Source organism: Pristis pectinata, chromosome 18 (assembly GCF_009764475.1).
Source record: "Pristis pectinata isolate sPriPec2 chromosome 18, sPriPec2.1.pri, whole genome shotgun sequence".
NCBI lineage: Eukaryota > Metazoa > Chordata > Chondrichthyes > Rhinopristiformes > Pristidae > Pristis > Pristis pectinata.
The window spans coordinates 6,656,395-6,675,562 of NC_067422.1; the positions used below are offsets into that span (position 1 = coordinate 6,656,395).

At 45.0% G+C, this 19,168-nt stretch overlaps 1 protein-coding gene across 1 annotated transcript; it reads left to right on the forward strand.

The window, feature by feature from the left end:
• Positions 1-344: 344 nt before the first annotated feature.
• On the forward strand, positions 345-14,129 carry mcrip1 (MAPK regulated corepressor interacting protein 1). The gene is made up of 4 exons (XM_052032974.1): positions 345-499; positions 7,602-7,726; positions 10,573-10,671; positions 12,620-14,129. Exons 1-4 carry the CDS (start codon positions 492-494, stop codon positions 12,682-12,684), a joined length of 297 nt encoding a protein of 98 aa, XP_051888934.1. The 5' UTR covers positions 345-491; the 3' UTR covers positions 12,685-14,129.
• Positions 14,130-19,168: the final 5,039 nt, after the last annotated feature.

Here is a 19,168-nt window from a genome sequence, read left to right on the forward strand (position 1 = left end):
CCCTCCTTCCCCCCCTTCCCCTCCCTCCTTCCCCCCCTTCCCCTCCCTCCTTCCCCCCTTCCCCTCCCTCCTTCCCCCCTTCCCCTCCCTCCTTCCCCTCCCTCCTTCCCCCCCCTTCCCCTCCCTCCTTCCCCCCCCTTCCCCTCCCCCCTTCCCCTCCCCCCTTCCCCTCCCTCCTTCCCCCCCCTTCCCCTCCCTCCTTCCCCCCCTTCCCCTCCCTCCTTCCTTCCATTCCTCCCTCCCTGCTCCCTCCTTCCATCCCTCCCTTTCCCCTCCCTCCTGCTTTTCCTCCCCTCCCCTCCCCTCCCCTCCCCTCCCCTCCCCTCCCCTGACGCGCCCCGGGCGCGCGAGCGAGCGAGCGAGCGAGATGCGGCGACGATGACGTCACTCGGTGGGCGGGGCCGAGGCGGGAGCGCGCTTCGCCGCCGCCGCCGCCGCAACGGCCTGAGGGAGCGCGGGGCTCGGTGAGGAGCGGAGCCGGAGCGGCCGCGATGACCAGGTGTGTCCCGGGCCTTAGCGCCGAGCCCCGGGCCCGCGCTCCGCCCGAATCCGCGGCCGGGGGTGTCGGGAGATAAACAATAAACCAGCCGCGCAACGGCGGCTTCCTCCCGAGGCGCAGCCCGGCCCCGGCCCCGGCCCTTCCCCCGGCCGCTCCGCTCCCCGGGCCCGCTCCCCCCCGTTACCGGCCCCGCTCCCCCCGCTGATGCCTCCCATTGTTACCCGGGCGGCAGCGACTCCAGCGCTGCGCCTCGCTGCTGGACACCTGCCCCCACCACCCCCCCCCGCCCAACTCCCCCCACTGCCCCCACCCCCCCCCCCGCCGCCCAACCCCTTCCCCCCTGCCGCCCAGCTCCCCCCCCCCGGCCGCCCAGGTCACCCCCTCCTCTTCCCCCCCCCCTCCTCTTCCCCCCCCCCTCTTTCCCCCCCCCCGGCCACCCAGCCCCCCCTCCTCTTCCCCCCCCCTCTTTTCCCCCCCCCCCCCGGCCACCCAGCCCCCCCCTCCTCTTCCCCCCCCCTCCTCTCCCCCCCCCCCCCCCGGCCACCCAGCTCCCCCCCTCCTCTTCCCCCCCCCGGCCACCCAGCTCCCCCCCTCCTCTCCCCCCCCCCCCCCCCCGGCCACCCAGCTCCCCCCCCTCCTCTCCCCCACCCCCCCTCCCTCCCAGCTGCCCAGCACCCCCCATCCCTCCCGCCGCATAGCTCTCCCCACCATCCTCGGCCACCTAGTCACACTCCTCAGACCCCGGCCCCTCCCTTGTGCCACCTTCTGCGCCCCCTTCCCCATGGCCTCTTCCCTACTCCTGTGGTTTCCTCTGTACAGCCCCACCGCACTCCGTCCTGCTCCCACACTCCTTTTTGTCCCCATGCTGGCTGAACTTCTGTTACCAATCTCCTCCCCATTCATTTCTTAGAGTCGTGTCTTGTGCACTTTTGCATTCCAATATATTCCATATTTTACTTGTGCATTAATTTTTTTTAACCAAAGCACCTATAACTGTTGCTTTGGTCTGTTGTGCTGTGTATGATTCATGGCTGTTTTTCCATCTGTCTTTAATTTAAGTGTGAAGGCTGCAAGAATTGTTTCTATGCATATGGCGATTGGAATATAGTATGCCTCACTGCATTGTACTGTGGAGCCAGAGGAAGCATTTAAAAGGAGTGATATTCTTAGAAAAACATGAAAGCACGTGGGGTGGAATGAAACTGGTGCAGAAAACAAACTGCTGGAGGAACTCGGCAGGTTGAGCAGCATCTCTCGGGGGAAGGAATTGTCAATGTATCGGGCTGGGACCCTGCATCAGGACTGAGTGGAGAGGGAAGATAGAGGAGATGGGGAGGGGTGAGACAGGGGCCAGTAGGTGATAGGTGGACCGAGGAGGGGTGAAGGCTGGCGGGCAGAAGCAGCCAGGGTGGGAAGGGGTGGAGTTGGGAGACAGGCAGGTGGGTGATAGGTGGAAGCAGTCAAAGGTGAGACTGGTGGGGGAGGGGACATAAAGGGGTGAGAGCATTAGAGAGCTGAAGGGCAGGTTGACCTAGATTAGGTGGGGGCGGGGGGTGGGGGGGGGCACGGGGAATACGGTAGATGGAAGCAGGAGGGGCAGGAGACATAAATGGGTGATTGGGGGCTGGAGCAGGTGTATGGCAAGGGAACAAAATTGGGAGACCCAGAGGTGGATTTGAAGGAGAGAGAGGAGGTAAGGGTTTCCTGAAATTGGAGAATTCAGTGTTCATACCATTGGGTTGTAGACTACCCAGGTGGAATATGAGGTGGTGTTCTCTCAGTTTGTGTTGCGCCTCACCATGAGGGCAGACAGGTTGGTGTGGGAATGGGAAGGGGAGTTGAAATGGCATGCAACCGGGAGCTTCGGATGGCTATTGCAGACAGAGCACAGGTACTCTGCAAACTGGTTGCTTGGTCTGTGCTTGGTCTCACTGATGTAGAGCATGCTACATCGGGAGCACCGAATGCGGTTGACAAGGTTGGAGGCATGCACGTGAATCTTTGCCTCATCTGAAAGGGCTGTTTAGGTCCCTGGATGGTGGTGAGGGAGGAGGTCCAAGAACAAGTGTTGCACCTTCTGCGGTTGCAGGGGAAAGTGCTTGGAGTCAGGGAGTCACAGAGAGAGTGTGCTCCCTGCGGAAGGTGGAAAGGGTTGGGGAGGGGAAGATGTGGCTGGTGGTGAGATCTTGGTGGGATGAAGCGTGTGGAGGCTAGTGAGGTGAAAGGTGAGAACCAGGGTAACTCTATGTTCTGTTTGGAGGGAAGGTGGATGAGAACAAAGGTCCAGCAAACAGAGGAAATGCAAGAGAGGGCTCCATCAGCCACTGTAGAAGGGAGGTCGTGTTTTCAGAAAAAGAACATTTCAGATGTCCTGGAAAGGAAGGCCTCATCTGGAGAGCAGATGCGACAGAGAAGGAGAAAGGGATGGCATCTTGCAAGAGACAGGATAGGAAGAGGTGTAGCCAAGGTAGCTGTGGATTTATAGTAAATGTCAGTGGATAGTTTGTCTCCTGAGATTGGAAATAGAAATCCAGAAAAGGGAGAGAAGTGTCGGAAATAGTCCAAATGAATTTGAGACCAGGGTAGAAAGCAAGACAAGTTTTTCACTGTACTTTGCTATATGTGACAATAATAAACCAATTTACCAAGTTAGTAGTGAAGGCGATAAACTTGATGAGTTCCACATGGGAATAAAACTGGATTGTTGGATTCCGAGGAATGTTGTGCTGCTTGGACTCCTGCATTGAGATTTGATGTTGTAAGATTAGCAATGGATATGCATGGAAAAAAAAGTATCACTCCTGTAGTATTGGACATTCATTCTATCGTGCATTAGTGGAGCTCATGGTTACTGCTGAGAACTCTTTCAGGCTTTCGGAATGGTCTCTCAATTTTTGGAGTAACCTGGACCATGTGGGCAATGCTTCATGTTAGCTATTGTTGCTAGGGGAAATTGATCTGAAAATGGATGGAGTTGCTTGTGATATGTGAATCTGCAGATGTGTGAAATGTTAATTCTTTGTCTACCTGAACCATAGTAGCACCCAGTGGGACTGTTCATGCATGTGTGTCGTATGATGTGAATATACGTTATACTAGCACTGGTGGTTGGGCTCATGGGTGCATTTGGAGGTGGTGTATTTAATTACCCAAGAAATGTACAGACTTATTTTCCACTGTAGCAAAAGGAAAGTAACCTGATGATGACAACAGTTTTACAGGAAAAAGAGCTACAAACATATGCATGCTTCTGCTTAATATCCTTATCAATTTTCTCTCATTATTAACTTGCTTTAATTAATTTTGGTTCTATTCTGTGCTTCTTGTACCTCCATCATCCCAGTGCCACTCATAAGTCCTTTCCATCCTTTTCAACTCAATATTGGCTTTAATTAATTATTTCTTTTTACATTTTTGACTGTATTCTCCTCATAACATAGCAGTACCACTGAGAAATTGCTCAGTTTTAATTTTCATGTTCTCCTCCTTTCTCTGTGGTATGTTCCTCACTTCATTCATGCAACCATTTGTAAATCACTGGTTAGGCCACAGCTGGAATACTGTGGCCAGTTCTGCACACCTTAGGAAGGTTCTTATGGCCTTGGTGCAGATGCTGTTGGGGAACTTGGTAACACGGAGATTGTTCCTCTTGGGAGAGAGCAGGTAAAGTGCCAATTTCAGCAGAAGCGGTTTTGATGGTATAAGAAGGGAGAAAGTACTTCCACTTGGCAGATGGTCAGTAACCAGAAAGAATAGATTGCCAAAGGGCCAGAGCAGGTTGTGTTTTTTAATTTCGGTGCTTTATAATCTTTAATTCACAAACTGAAAAGGTGGTGGAAGTAGATACAATAACTTTCAAAGTGGAGTCAGATAAATATTTGAAAGGGAAACAATACTGGACTTTAGGTAAGGGGGATAGTTCTGTCTGAGCTAGGACAGGCGCGATGGCTGAATAGTTACATTAATTTTGCTTTTTTTATTTCAGTAAATAAGTGTACCTTAAATGTAAAAGAGATCTAGCAACTTCACACTTCCCTCCCCCCACCTTACTCCATCTGTCTTCTTTTCCCTGTTTCCCTCTCTCTGTCTGCCTCCATCTATCATTCACCTGCCACTGTCTCCCGACTCCACCCCCGCTCACCTCCCCTACCTGCCTGTCATCTTGCACCCTTCCTCAATCCACCAATCACATCGGACACTTTTCCCACGACTCCGCTTCTCCTCTCACCATGTCTGCGTGGGTTTCCTCCTGGTGCTCTGGTTTCTTCCCACATTCCAAAGATGTACAGGTTAGGAAGTTGTGGGCATGCTATGTTGGCGCCGGAAGCGTGGCGACACTTGCGGGCTGCCCCTAGAACGTTCTGCAAAAGATGCATTTCACTGTGTGTTTCGATGTACATGTGACTGATTAAAAAAAATCTTATCTTTATATTGGCCATCTTGCCCCTCTGCTCTCAGTCCTGAAGCAGGGTTTTGACCTGAAACATCAACCATTCCTCTCCTACCACAGATGCTGCTCGATATGCTGAGTTCTCTCAGCCGATTGTTTGCTGCTGTGGATCTCCTAGCAACAATCTTATCCCCTCACACATTTCCTTGTACTGTTTTAGTCTTGCAATCTGATCTTCTAAAAATCCTTATCCCTGTCTATTCTGAACTCTTTTATACCATATAATGAGTACTTTTATCTTTATAGATCAGTAATATCAACTTGCCTTATTAATTCCTCCTCATTAGCTTGAGGCAAGTCCATTATTGACTCTCTACATTATATACCGGTGAAATAAGAACACCAAAGTTGAGAAGAATCACCTGTGGCCAATCCTGGGTAGTTCAGACAGAACACACTAAGAGCTGATTTACTATCTGAAGTAATTGACGAGGATATTTAAAAATGTTTAATGACGCTTTAAGTGTGGGAATGACTTCCCTCAAATTAGAATCTATTGAATTTAACAATAAGCCTTTGTTTTGTCAGCTGTTAAACTGTAGTATTTTGACCATTCATAATGAATAGGCGTGTAAAGCTTCATTTAACATCAATGTAAAATGGACTGGATTATACTGCATAAATAATTGTGAGGTTAACAATGCTGAAAAATGCTTTAGATCCATCAGCAGTTTATGAGGCTACTAAGGTGAGGTTGATCTAGAAGGTATCTGGAGTGCTCTAAGCTGTGTGAAAATAGCATCTCAGTGTCTGATTCAAATGTATGGAGTGGTGTGTTCCTGTATTTGCCTCGGTTTAAACTTGCTATAATAGATTATGACATTTTACAGCCCAGCCTGTGTGCCAAGCAATCTGTGGAGCTGAAAACTGATTTCACAAGAGTTGTTTCTTGTTCCTTCAGCTTTCAGTTAAGCATCACAGGAGATTTAAAAAAATATTTTTGACCCAACTCATTTTCTCTTTTCACATTGTACCTGTTTGCCATTGAATTTGCTAGATTGGCACTATGCTTGCACATTAATGAGTCTTCAGTCTGATTGGTTAGGGAGATGGTGCTTGGCCTGTTCACAGGAACATGATGCTTTGTGGAGGGTTGGCAGTGGTTTGCTGTGTTTGCAAGTGCACGCCTTAATGGTTAGCCCATTTATCACTGCTCAGCTGCAAGTCTCTGGATAGTATAAAGAACATATGACATGAATTAGGAGCAGGAGTAGGCCACTTGGTAATGTCGATATCCACCCTTTACGGAAAAGAGTTCCAAAGACTCATGACGGTCTAATAAGAGAAAAATTCACCCTCATTTATCTAAAACGGGCAAGAATTAAAATAAGCAATGGAAACACAAAATGCTGGAAACATTCAGCAGGTCAGGCAGCATCTGTGGAAAGAGAAACGGTCAACGTTTCAGATCTGTGACCCTTCAGCAGAAAGTGTGTTTCAAATTTTGATCTTTAATGATCTGAATGAAAATTTTATTGATTTTGTTTAAGAATAAAACAAATGCATGGCTGGGATTGTTTGCTTTTCCTTTGAGATAATACATGCTATAATTTACAGCCATTTAACAAGTTCTCTGGATTTATAAATTCTAATCAGAATATTAAGTAGATTAATCCAATTAATTAAGGAAGGGACACTGCAGTTGTGCCTTTCACTTGATTAACATTGTAGGTAGGCTATTTCTCTGCTTACCTGTTTTATTTGAGGGAATTTGGGTAATATTGTAAAATAAATTGGTGAACGTAGAGAATTGTAATTGAATATTGCTGTTTGTGAATGAATTCCTATCCATAGAAGGCTGCTTTGTGCACTGTTGCTATGGTGATGGGGAACAGGTTACTCCTGTGTGCGTGATTGAAAGGTGAATGTTTGAAGCATTTGGTGATCGTATCTGATGTGATTTCCTCATTAGAAGGGTCACTTCATTTTGGAACCAGTTTTTCTGCCTATTTCTAAACTAACAAGTCCAAAATTAGGCAAATTGCACCATTGTAACATCAAGAAATCACAACTTGCATAAATTAGTAATGCTTAGTGTTACAAATTATAGTACTGTTCCTCCTCCCCATCTTGTTTGTAATTTCCAAATGCTTTACAACAGTAAGAACTGTTCCAAAGTGCCTCTTGAAATTGTAAATGAGACGTTTGAGTTTGTGTTTAATATTGAAACATGGGCTTTATAGCAAGTTTAACAATTGCGTAGTCAGAGTCTGAAAGACTTTTCATCCACACTGTTATCTGCTGCAAATCATTTGCATAGAAAAGCGTTATGTAAAAGAAAGCTAACACTTCCTGCACGATACCAGGTCACTTGTGTTCACAGGTTGCTGTGCTGCATGGAAAATGTGTGACTTCATTCTGTGGAGGGCCATTTTGTATTAAAGTTGTTTTCACTGGCTTGCAATATGTCATGGTCTTTCCATTTTTTTGATTCTTATCACAAGAACTTTCCAACTCAAAGTATGGCAGCTTTCCTCAGGTATATTTGACTATAAACATGTCATGTTGGAAACTTAACTTTCAAAGTTAGCAAAACCATAATTTAAAGGGTTGATTTTTGGATATATTCCTAATTAAATCAAGAGCCCTTGAGATCAGATAGCTGGAGAATTTTTATTTCCTGCCTAAACGTGATCCTAATCTCTCTCTCAGCTCACCCGCATCAAGGATTGTTTATAATGGCAAACGAAACAATGGACCACGGTCTCCAACGAACACCGCACCACAGGAGATTTATACACCAGCACATGAGGAAAATGTCAGATTTATACATGAAGGTACGTTGAGTTTGGTGTGAAGAGCATTAACACCTGGCTGGGTACCGTCTTACTCTCAGTAAATAGAATCAATATTGCAACCTTGTGTGGGATTTTACTTTCCAGTATTCTGCCTTACTTTTGTACTCGAAGAGAAACGTACAGGCAATTCCAGCAATATTGGGTAATGGAAATTCGCCCTTATGGAATTCTCAAAGCACTACCTAAAAATCTGAGATATGGAGTAAAATTCACTCCCCACTTCCTAAACCCTTTCCGAATCCATGAGCCTTGCGCATCAGAGAAGGCACCTTGCAGGTGAAGAGCGCAGCAGCGCTGCACTCTGAGACCCCGTCCGCGTGTCCCCGGGCTGCAGAAAGCGTGGCAAAGGAGGGGCTCAGCTGTGACTGCCGACCCAATCAATGCAGTGACGTCATGTCCAAATCTTATTGCCCCACAGTATTGAGTAACCGAAAATAAAATTTGGCAAAATTTGTTGTTTCTTTTGCATGAATCTTGTGTATTCTGCACCTCCCTCCCCCCCCCCCCCCCCCCCCCCCACGGAGTCTGAGTGTTGGCCTCCATTATTAAATGATGGTGGTGGGTCACTTTGTCCTCGCTGGAGAGCACATGGCTTAATATGAGAGAAAAACATCCTGTAGGAATGCATCTCCATTTATAACATGGGACTCAATGGGAAAAGGGGGTTTACGTTACAGAAGATTGTGACCCGGACGGTTTTTTTGAGGAACGCAACCCCTCCGTGACACGGGGGTCGCCTGTAAGTTAACATGAATTGTTGAATAGCAGCAGATATTATGGGGGGAGAAGAAAGGCTATTTAAAAGGATTGCTGGTGGCTGCCTGTGATTCATCCTGATGTTGGTGCAGGGAATTTTTGGTCCTTTAGTTCAGTTCCTGCAGTAATTTATTTGGCATTCCTTAATTCATAAGTGCACGGGTAACAAAAACTGAATTTGACTTTACCATAGTAACCATTAGTTAGGTTATTGAGCAGAAGGAATTTGAGAGTGGTTTCTGAAGAGGCGGTTTGTCTGTGCCTGACACGCATGGGGCTGTGTCCTTTTGCGTGGTGTGGAGAGAAAGCACGGAGTGAGGAGGGCCTGGGCTTTCCTCGTGGGGCAGGTCAGGAAGTGGACGTCCCTTTGTTAGAAGCCTGGCCATGGTATTTTGCCCTCCCTGTGTCTTTGCTCATATGTTCAGTTAATAGTTCGTCTGCTGAAACGTGTTCTCTGATCTGATGTATTTCAGAGTGCTTCTTGGCTGCCTCTTAGCTACAATAGTTCCCAGCTGTCAAACTGAGCCATTTACTTGAGCCCCAGTTTAAAATGGCTCATGCACTGTTTCCCCAAAGGACAAGGCTAGCTTTGTTCTTGGCTTCTGATAGAGATACTTGGATTAACTACAGACATTGGAGCAAAATCTAAAACTGTAATTTTGGCATTAAATGCTCGGGTCCCCATGCTCTTGGAATCTGCAAACCAATAACCTGTGGTTTCATCGGAAATGAGTCAACAGCTGCCACCCTTTGCTTTAATACGTGTTGCCTGCTTCTCTTCATAGATAAATACCAAAAGTACACGTAAACACAAAATACGACAGGATGTGCATTGTGTACAGAGATCTGTATTACTTGGAGATTTTTGTCCATCCTTCGTGTGATGTCTTTTTGAATAATCCTGTTCTGCTTTTTAGCTATTGCATGTTAAGAGGTATGTTTGGACTTTAAATGACTTGTGTGTTTGCACTGCACCATCACAACTTTATATCTTGTAGAGAACTCCATGAAGTTACGTGGTCCACGCTTGCTTAAGGCCTTTAGGAGTTTGTGGTTAAACTCTGGCTCTTCCTGCCAATAGCAACTTTGTCAATTGGAGTGCCTTGCACAAGGACTGTTAATACACATTATGTTGACAGATGTGCTATTTCATTCCTCTGCATTTTTTTTCTGTTCATAACAAAGATTAGTGATTTATAGCCTTGTAGAATGGATCTGAGGCCCTGTAGGCAACTCCCTGTCCCAGCAGTGGGGCTGTTTAATATTGATGCGAGACAGATGGCAGTTGTGGCTTCTCAAAAAAACAGTTTAAATGTCAGTGGTTAATCAAGCAAAAAGCTAAACTTAAACTAAAGGAGAGAACTTCCTATTAGAAACTGTAGCCTCTGAGATAGTGATGAATCCATCCATGCATAAAGTTTGGAGCTTCTAACATTATTCTAATAAGCCAAGAGGATTCTTTTAATGACATACTCATTGAGTAGCCATGGGCTTGAATTAACCACAAATCATCTTCAATTGATTTAAGGTAAATACAAACAATTAGGAAAGTTATTCTGTGATCGGGTTACCACTTGAAAAAAATATTGTTGACATTGTAGCTTGAACTATTCATCTACATAATTGTATTTGGTTAAACACTGACAATAGAAGAGCAAATGTAGGACTCCCTGAGGCTTGTAGGGTCATAGAGCAATACAGCATGGATACAGGCCTTTTGGCCCAACTTGTCCATGCTGACCAAGCTAGTCCCACTTGCCTGCATTTGGCCCATATACCTCTCAACCTCCCCTATCCAAGTACTTACTGTAAAATTATTTTTAAATGCTGATACTGAAATTCAAAAACAAAATTCCGATTTATTTCTAAAATTGGGAAAATTAAATCAGAGGATGAGGATTTAGCCCATGAGTTTGTGTTTGAAAGGAATACAACAGGTTGCATTTCATTTTGAGGTAATCCAAGAAACATTATGGGTAGCTGCGCGGGCAAAACACAACCCTCTTTGGAAATGTATAGAATGGTCCCATCAGTTTTCCATCTGCGTGATATGTGGTTCTTGTTTGCAGCTTGGCAGTGTGTGGAGCGAGAGCTGAGGAGTCAGATGTCAGGAAGCGAACGAGGACCTGTCCAGTATGTAGAGAAGAATCCAAATCCAAATCTGAACAGTGAGTAATGCAGGGTTGGCAAGCTGCGGGGAGAATCCACCAGCACAGGTTCAAAGTCTTCTCTATAAACCACTCACCTTTCAATTGCCAATTACTTTTAGAAAGTATTCTTCCCTTCCCTTCCTTCCCTTCCCTTCCCTTCCCTTCCCTTCCCTTCCCTTCCCTTCCCTTCCCTTCCCTTCCCTTCCCTTCCCTTCCCTTCCTTCCCAGGGTAAATAAGTTTCAGAAAGCAACAACCAATCTGCTGGAGGAACTCTGCAGGTCGAGCAGCATCTGTGGAGGGGGGGGAGGGTGGAATTGTTGACGTTTCAGATCGAAACCCTCTATCGGGACCGAAACGTTGACTGTTCTCTCCTTCCACAGATGCTGCTCGACCTGCTTTAGTTCCTCCAGCAGTTTGCTTGTTGCTCCACATTCCAGCATCTGCAGTCTCTTGTGCCTCTAAGTTTCAAAGAGAATGTTTTGGCTATAGTGCAAAAAAGATTATTATTCATGCTTCAAAATACCTCTCAACACTAGTAATTTCCTGAAGGGAAGGACTGGTTTCTTTTGTTAGATTCTCATATGAATACATCTGGGGTAGTTTGGCTTCTTGGAAAAAGTAGCTGGCCACTGATGAAAGTTGTTTCAAATTGTATTTGCCCTTATGTTTTGGTTGGATGATTCCAAGATAATGTGGTGATGATGATGAGTTTGAAATTAAGTCATTGCTTTATGACAAACTCGGTTTTAAAAAAAAAACCCAGCCTATTAAGATGGTAGAGTGCATGGCAGCACTGTGGGCCACAAGTCTGACCAACTATCCTGCTTCAACAGACAGGGATTCTTTGTCTATGGATTTGGCAAATTCTGTGAAGGACATTAATTCTGGCTGCAAGCTCTTTAGTCCTCTGTGCTAATAAGCTGTGCTTCTAAGCTGGTTAAAGTCAGCAGTATCCCTGCATGCATGTTGGCAAGCACTGTTTAATTGTGATTTTCTCAGCAGTTGGCTTGGAGGCTCTTAGGTAGTTTGATCAGTTCTTAACTTAGGGAAAAGAAAAGAAACAGCTGGAACTGAGGAACACAATGTGGGAAATTCGTTGCAGCTCCTTCAGGGTCTGTGTGAAGAGAAAAGATGAGCTATGGTACAGTTTGAATGCCCAAAAGATCACAGCCCGTCTTGCATATTTACAGGTACTGACTGAACTATACAACCCCAGCATTTTCCCTTAGTGGTTTTTACATGTGTCATACACTGATGATTTGAAGAAAAAATATTGGGAAAGCACAAACATTATTTCTTCAGGCTTTCTAAACCATTCAATATACAACCCCTTATTGCTATATCTGTTACTTTATTTATTGAACTTTATGTATGGGTGGCGATGTAAGGCTTTGTGATTGTACCATTTGATTTCACTGGCACTGTTTTAAAAATCCGGCAATCTCCTTATTTCCTTTGTACAAGAAAACCTTGTTATTATGCATGGGTATTCGATGGTGTGATCTCAGCCCTGGCAGTATCTCCTTGTGCTTTCAAATACTCAGATTTTAATGGCTGTTTCTCTGCATTTAAATAAATAAATCATCACAATTTTTCAATATTTTATTGGTTTACCCACTGCTCCAGGCCATTAATTCAGATGCAGTTTCATTAGATATCGGAGCTGATAAGATGGTGGATCTTTGTTGATGTTGTGGGTTTATCAGTCGATGTGAATTTGCTCCTTGGCTGGCTTCCAAACAGGACCTTGTAAAGAACAGCCTGTGTAACCAGAACAGCAACAAGGAAAGCAACTGCTGTAAATCTGAAAGAAAAACTTAAAAGACTTGGTTTTGAATTTGTCTCCACAATCCATTTGTCTGTGACCATCTTCACTCAGAGTACTTGTTACCGCTCTCTTTCCTGCACACAACTACCATTTGCCAAACAGATACCAGTCCCTAAGTCGCTTTATTTGATTTTCAGATTTCACACCTGTTGATCTGAGTGACCTGAAGAAGAGGAGTTTGTCAGATGCTAAGAAATCTTAAGGGATGTTGTTGGCCGTGTTTGATCTTTCCTTCAACATCCCGCTGGAGCTTCCTTTTTGAAGTTTGTTTTCTTTCATCTTTGACTTGGAGAGGAATCCGGAACTGCCCACTTTCTTCCACAAGAATGGATGCCTGTCAGTTCCGTCCAACTGACGCGAGGATGCATGCATTCAGCATGTCAACAAAAGTTCGTCGACGGTGCTAATTTTAACTGATTTTGTCCATCTCTCTCTCTCTCTCCACCATTGCTGTCAAGAACTATGCTCCATTTGACAAATTAAGGTCACGACTCACTCCTGCGTTTAGGAGGAGTATAATGCCCCTGGGAGGCATGTCTCAAACCTTACATACTGGGCTCAGATTGTATGGTTTCCGTCATTTACTTGGCCCTAGCTGCCAAGCTGGGTCTCCTGAATAGTCCTGTTTAGAGCTGGTGGAGGGGGAAGGGGAAGAGTCTGCCTATTGAATGGTCCAGAAACCTTAATGACTAAGATTTGTTTGTTTTAAAAATTCCATCTGCACAGTTCAAAGTTGGCAATGGACTTGGCAACTGGTAAAACATACTGACTGATTTGCACAGACCCAGTACTGAAGTGAGGAAAATAAAAGCCCAACTTAACTGACATGACTGAAAGCAACGAGCTGTGTGATAGGATTGTATAACAGAGCAGTTTACAGGCCACAAATTTGAGTCATCTTAGGTTTATATTCCAGAGATTACTTTCAAATTAGTCTTAATTTTTAAAAAAAAATTAATAGTGGAGTTTGGTTGGTGATGGTGGGGGAGGAGGAGGGGCTGTGGAGAGGATAACCTTGTGTTTTTTTTTAATTTTGTATTTCTACACTCCTCAACACATGACCAACATTGTCAGGGTGGCTGAGTGGAAATGTAGACGTGTCAGTGATGGCTCAGCATGCTCGATGTCTGATATCATCCCTTCCTCTGGTCTGGCGCTGTGTGTTCTCCAGGTATCACCGATGACATGGCAGAGCTTGCAAGGATTCCAGCAGGTGGGTTTGAATGGCCTGTATCATCAGGCCACAAATCCATAAATATTCTGATGGAAAGTGGGCACTTGACTGCCTAGAAACCCGGGCAACTCCTAGGTGTCCTCTAGTTTCTGAACAGTTTGTGGGTGACTCTCCTGCAATGCAAGTCTTTCATCAGAAGCTTCCAAAGTAAATTTTTTAACCCCTTCAGCTGCATCCTGGTCACCAAAAGGTGCGGGCTGCAAATTGTTTTTAACGTTGGCAACCTGTCTAAGTGAAGAATGATATATTGAAAAGCTACTCTGTCTGTACTCCACTGTAATATGGACACATCCTATTTAAGCTGAAAGGATGGTGTTTGTTAGAAGAATTGTATAATTTAGCAATCTTCCTGATGTATAAGTGAGGGAGGAATTGTAAATAAAACTTGACTTCATTTGTGAGTCCTATCTGTGTGCATGTTGTTAAAATAGTGATTTGTATGAAAGTCCAGATAATCCTACAAAACCTTTAACACAAACGATCTGCTGGAGGATCTCAGTGGGTTGAGCAGCATCTGGTTGGGTGGGGGGGAGGAATTATCAATGTTTCAGGGACCAGATGCTGCTCAAACTGCTGAGTTCCTCCAACATTGTTTGTTGCTCCAGATTTCGGCATCTGCACGCTCTTGTATCTCCAAAACCCTTTTAAGGCTGCTGCCTACAGTACAGAGGGAATGCCTACTGCATCCATGCTAGGGGTTTTTAAAATAATGTTGCATGACCATATTGTACCATAAATGTGCGCGGGGAACAAGGAAGCAGCCCATTAAACCGCAGTGGCAACGTTCTAATCCGCTTGCGCAGATGGCCGCCACTGGTCAGGGTGCACATGGCTGGCCGAATGGACTATTTACATGCTGTATGGCAACTTTTCAAAAGAAGGTGAAAGACAGAAAAGGGCATGGAGATGAATGGGTAGGTTGAGGATGAATCCCCAGGCTTGTGTGGGGATTCGGTCACTGATAAATGGAATTGAGGGAAATGCATTTTATGAAGATATAACAGAGCAGAAAGCTACAGGAAGGTGAAGGGATAGACGACTCAACCTTGCTCATGATCGGGCCAGTCTCAAAGTGAAAAGAGAGTTTATTGTCAGATGCACAAGTCCACGTGTGCACAGGTGCAATGAAAAACTTACTTGCAGCAGCATCACAGGCACATAGCATCAGATAAGCAGCATTCACAAGATAAACATAAATTAGACACAATTTTTACAAGAAAGAACACAATTAGAACAAAAAAAGTCCATTTTAGTGCAAAGTGATTAGCATAGTGCCGCTAAACTGTAGTAATTAGGGTTGTGCCGGTTGGTTCAAGAACCGAATGGTTGAAGGGAAGTAGCTGTTCCTGAACCTGGGGGTGTGGGACTTAAGGCTTCTGTACCTCCTGCCTGACAGTAGCTGCGAGAAGATGGCATGGCCTGGATGGTGGGGATCTTTGGATGTTGCCTTCTTGATCCAGCGCCTCCTGTAGATACCACCGATGGTGGGGAGGGATGTGCCCGTGATGTATTGGGTTGAGCCCACTACTCTGCAGCCTCTAACATTCCTGCGCATTTGAATCGCTGTATCAGACTGTAATGCAACCATGGACCTTGGAGTTAACAGATACTGGCAAGGGGAGAGCCAAACCAATTTGGGGGTTTGGAGAGCAAGTGTTCAGTGCTCCAGGGGATTAGCCCACAAGTGCAGAAAACCAGGTATTGTGGGGAGGGAGAAAGTTAAAGTGAGCTTTAATGTGCTCAGAAATTCTCTGAGAGGAGCGGCTGGTTAATATACCGTGTCCCAAGATCACAAGAAATAGGTTTCCGCCCCTCGAGCCTGCTCTGCTGGTCAATACCACTATGCCACTTTCTTGCAATAGCTCCATATCCTTTGAATATCTTAGAAATTCATGGATTCTTTGGATATTGTCTTCAGTATGTTCAGCACTGAGCTCCCACAGCCCTTTTGGGTAGAGAGTTGCAAAAATTCACTACCTGTGTGTGTGTGTGAAGAAATCTCTTCTCTGTCCTGAATGGCCAAACTGTTTTTAAACTGTGACCCCAGGTTCTAGGCACCCCAGCTGAGGGAAAATCATCCCTGCATTGCACCTTATCAACCCTCTAGAGAATTGTGCTTGTTTCAATCAAATTGTAATGGAAGAAGGTGATTGAAGGGATGCTTTATTAATCATTTATATTAACCTCTGGGTTGGGAAGAGGTGACAAGGGAAGTGGTTCAGATTTACAACAGGGTGTAAAGGAGATGATCCCTTAGAAATTACTCGAAGCAGCTGCCTTGTCTGAGGGAAGGGGTAGGGTGGTATGAATTTGGCTTCTGCAGAAGAAATTTAGTCGAGGAGTTTAGATCCATTTCACAGTGAAAGAAAGAAACATTTATGTCAGGTGTTTCACAGCATTCCTAATCATCACTTGTAAAGACTTGAAATGCTAATTGTTTCTCCTGACCTGCTGATTGTTTCCAATATGTTTTTATTTCAAATCATTCTGCAATCTAAATCATGTGTGAAGTGGAATAACTCCTGTAGGAAATGCAGCATCTGATTTGTTGAACAGTGAGCAACCAAAACAACGTTATAACGACTGGATATATTTTTGAAGTAAGATTTGATCGAGAAGTACTGAACAAGAAGGAAATTTTCCATTTTTCAGCCTTGTGCCATCGGAGTTTTTACATACACAGGAGAGCAGGCGGGCCCAAGTTAGTGGAAAGACATCGCTGCTGGATCCCTGCTTTGCTGCATCAGAAAGACAGCCCAAGTACTTGTGCTCAAGTGTCCTCTGTGACATTTGGAACCCCAAACTCTACTCAGTCACGTGCACCTGCCACCCAGCTGTTGTGTGGAGTGGAAAATGGCCAGTATGGTAAGTTCTATTGCTGTTGAGCTCACTGAGGGGGTTTAAAGTTTAAACAGCTACTTTTTCTTAAAAGGTTCGAGGCCACTTTAAGATCAAAACCAATTGCACAGCATTAGTTGGTTTTGTCGTTTCGCTTTGGCGGTAATGAGCTAGAGGCACAGGCCTGAAGTGGGATGGGCATCGCTGCAGAGACATCCAGTGGTGATTCAGGAACTTCAGGTGGTGATCACGTCTGCAGGTCAGAAGTCCAGCCTTTCGAGCTCAGCGCAGACTGTTATTTTCAGTCAGCAGTTCTGCTACATCCATCTTTTGTTCCTTATCCCATTACAGTCCCCTTTCACATTGCAGCATAACCCCTTTCCTCATTTAAAATCTACTGCCTTCCTTCCTTGTCACACCCCTTCGCTTTTGTTAGTTCCGTGCCCCCCCCCCCCCCCCCCCAGTCCTCTGCTTATTTAAGCTCTAATTTCTGGTCACCAGCCTCTGTTTCCCTGTTCATGGGTGCTCCCTTTCTTTCTGTGTGTTTACAGCAGGTTTTATTACAGCAATGGGTGATATGGCCCAACCGGACAATGCAGATGGTCAACGCAAGCCTCTTCCCCTATCTCTGAATGTGACCCATCAGCACATACCCTGAACAACACACAAAACGCTGGAGGAACTCAGTGGGTCAGGCACCATCCGTGGAGGGAAATGGACAGTCGATGCTTCATCTGGACTGAAAGATAGAGGGGAAGTGGTCAGTATGGTAGACCAGTAGACTAGGACTGGGTACTAGCTGCACCACTGCTGTCTACATAATGTTGATTAGCTACATTTAAATTCCCCAGCTGCTATGGTGGGATTGAAAGTGTCTCTGGATCATTAGTTCATGTCTCTGGATTATTGGTTCAGTAATTTAATTACTTTTGAGCTACCATTCCTTTAGTAGTGCTAAATGGGACCACCTCCAAGCTCCCTTTTGGATCACACCCCATCCCGACTCAGAAATAAGTCACTGTTGCTTTATTGCCTAAACTAATTTCTCATTTATTTTTCATTTCCACCCCCATAAAACATCGAGGGACATTTTTTTTGCCATTAAAGGTATCATAACAATGGGTTGCTCTGAAATGGATAGATTGTACACAATTTTTCTTTCTCTTTCAAAGCCAACCAAGCATACACTTTTCACTGAATGTATAAAAAACATAAATTAACTGCCAAGGTTGCAAGATGATAAATTGCTGCTAGTTATATACTTTACCACTATAATTAAATCTCTGCAGTTAATTGGAAAAGTCCCATTCGCTTTCACATTAAGTTTAGCTTTAAGGTATTTAATTGGTGTGGTGTCAGAGCAGAGTGTTCCTAACCCAAAGGTTTTAATTAAGCTTGGTTTTAGTCCAGGTAACAATGCACATTATTCAAAACACATTTACTTTATCCTGATGTGTGCTCTGTTACAGTCACACTGCGATCAAAGTAACTTTTGCAATGAAACAAACATTGTATGACTCATAATTTGATTTAAATAGTGCCAGCCACAGGAAAGCTATAATTTAATTGTAAAACTGAAAAGGTTATTGTTTTGAATGAAGTGACTTTGAATTGAAATTGCAGGCTTTAATTTCAAGATGCTAGAAGGTTTCCAATAGGCAAAAAGAACACTTGACTTATTGATTATTGTGCTTCATAATGTAATTAACAAACTTGTGCAGAAAAGTAATTGATGGAACTTTAACAACTAAAGTTGAACTAACCTGCCCCCCCCCTCCCCCCCAGCCCCCCAGCCCAAAACCCAAATCCCAAATCAAATCCGGATTAAGAGCGAGTTTGAGTGACAGTACAGTTAGAACTAAATTGGACCAGTTGCTGTGCTCCATCTGTGGAAGACCGCTTCCAGCTTTCATAAATGAGAAAGCCAAGGAGAAGGGTTCACTGCATAGAGACAAAAAACCAACCTGCTGGAGGAACTCAGCCGGTCGGGCAGCATCTGTGGTGGGAAATGGACAGTCGATGTTTTGGGTTGAGACCCTTCCTGTGGACAGAGACCATTGTCATAAAAGGCCCAGCAAAGGTTAATTAAGGTGGCACCTTGACCTGGCTGTAACTTCCAATGTCCTACTTTCTCCAATCAGTAATAATAAATACAGCAACAAATAGAAAACAACAGAATGGTGCAAAGGTTGTAGAGATAAAGAATTCTTGTCATGGCCCTTGGACCTTATTTATCTACCTGCACTGCACTTTCTCTGTAACTGCTACACTATATCCTGCATTGTGTTTTCCTTTTTTACTACCCCAATGAACATAGAACAGTACAACACAGTGCGGGCCCTTCAGTCCACAATGTTGTGCCGACCTATATAAACCTTATCCACATTCTATCTATCCCCCTGTCTACTTCACCTCCCATAACCCTCTATTTTTCTTTCATCCATGTGCCTAGCTAAGAGTCTCTTAAATGACTCTATCGTATCAGCCCCTACCACCCCACCGGCAATGTATTCCAGGCACTCACCACTCTCTGTGGGGGAGAAAAAAACCTACCTCTGCCCTCCCCCCCGAACTTTCCTCCACACACCTTAAACAGGTGACCTCTAGTATCGGC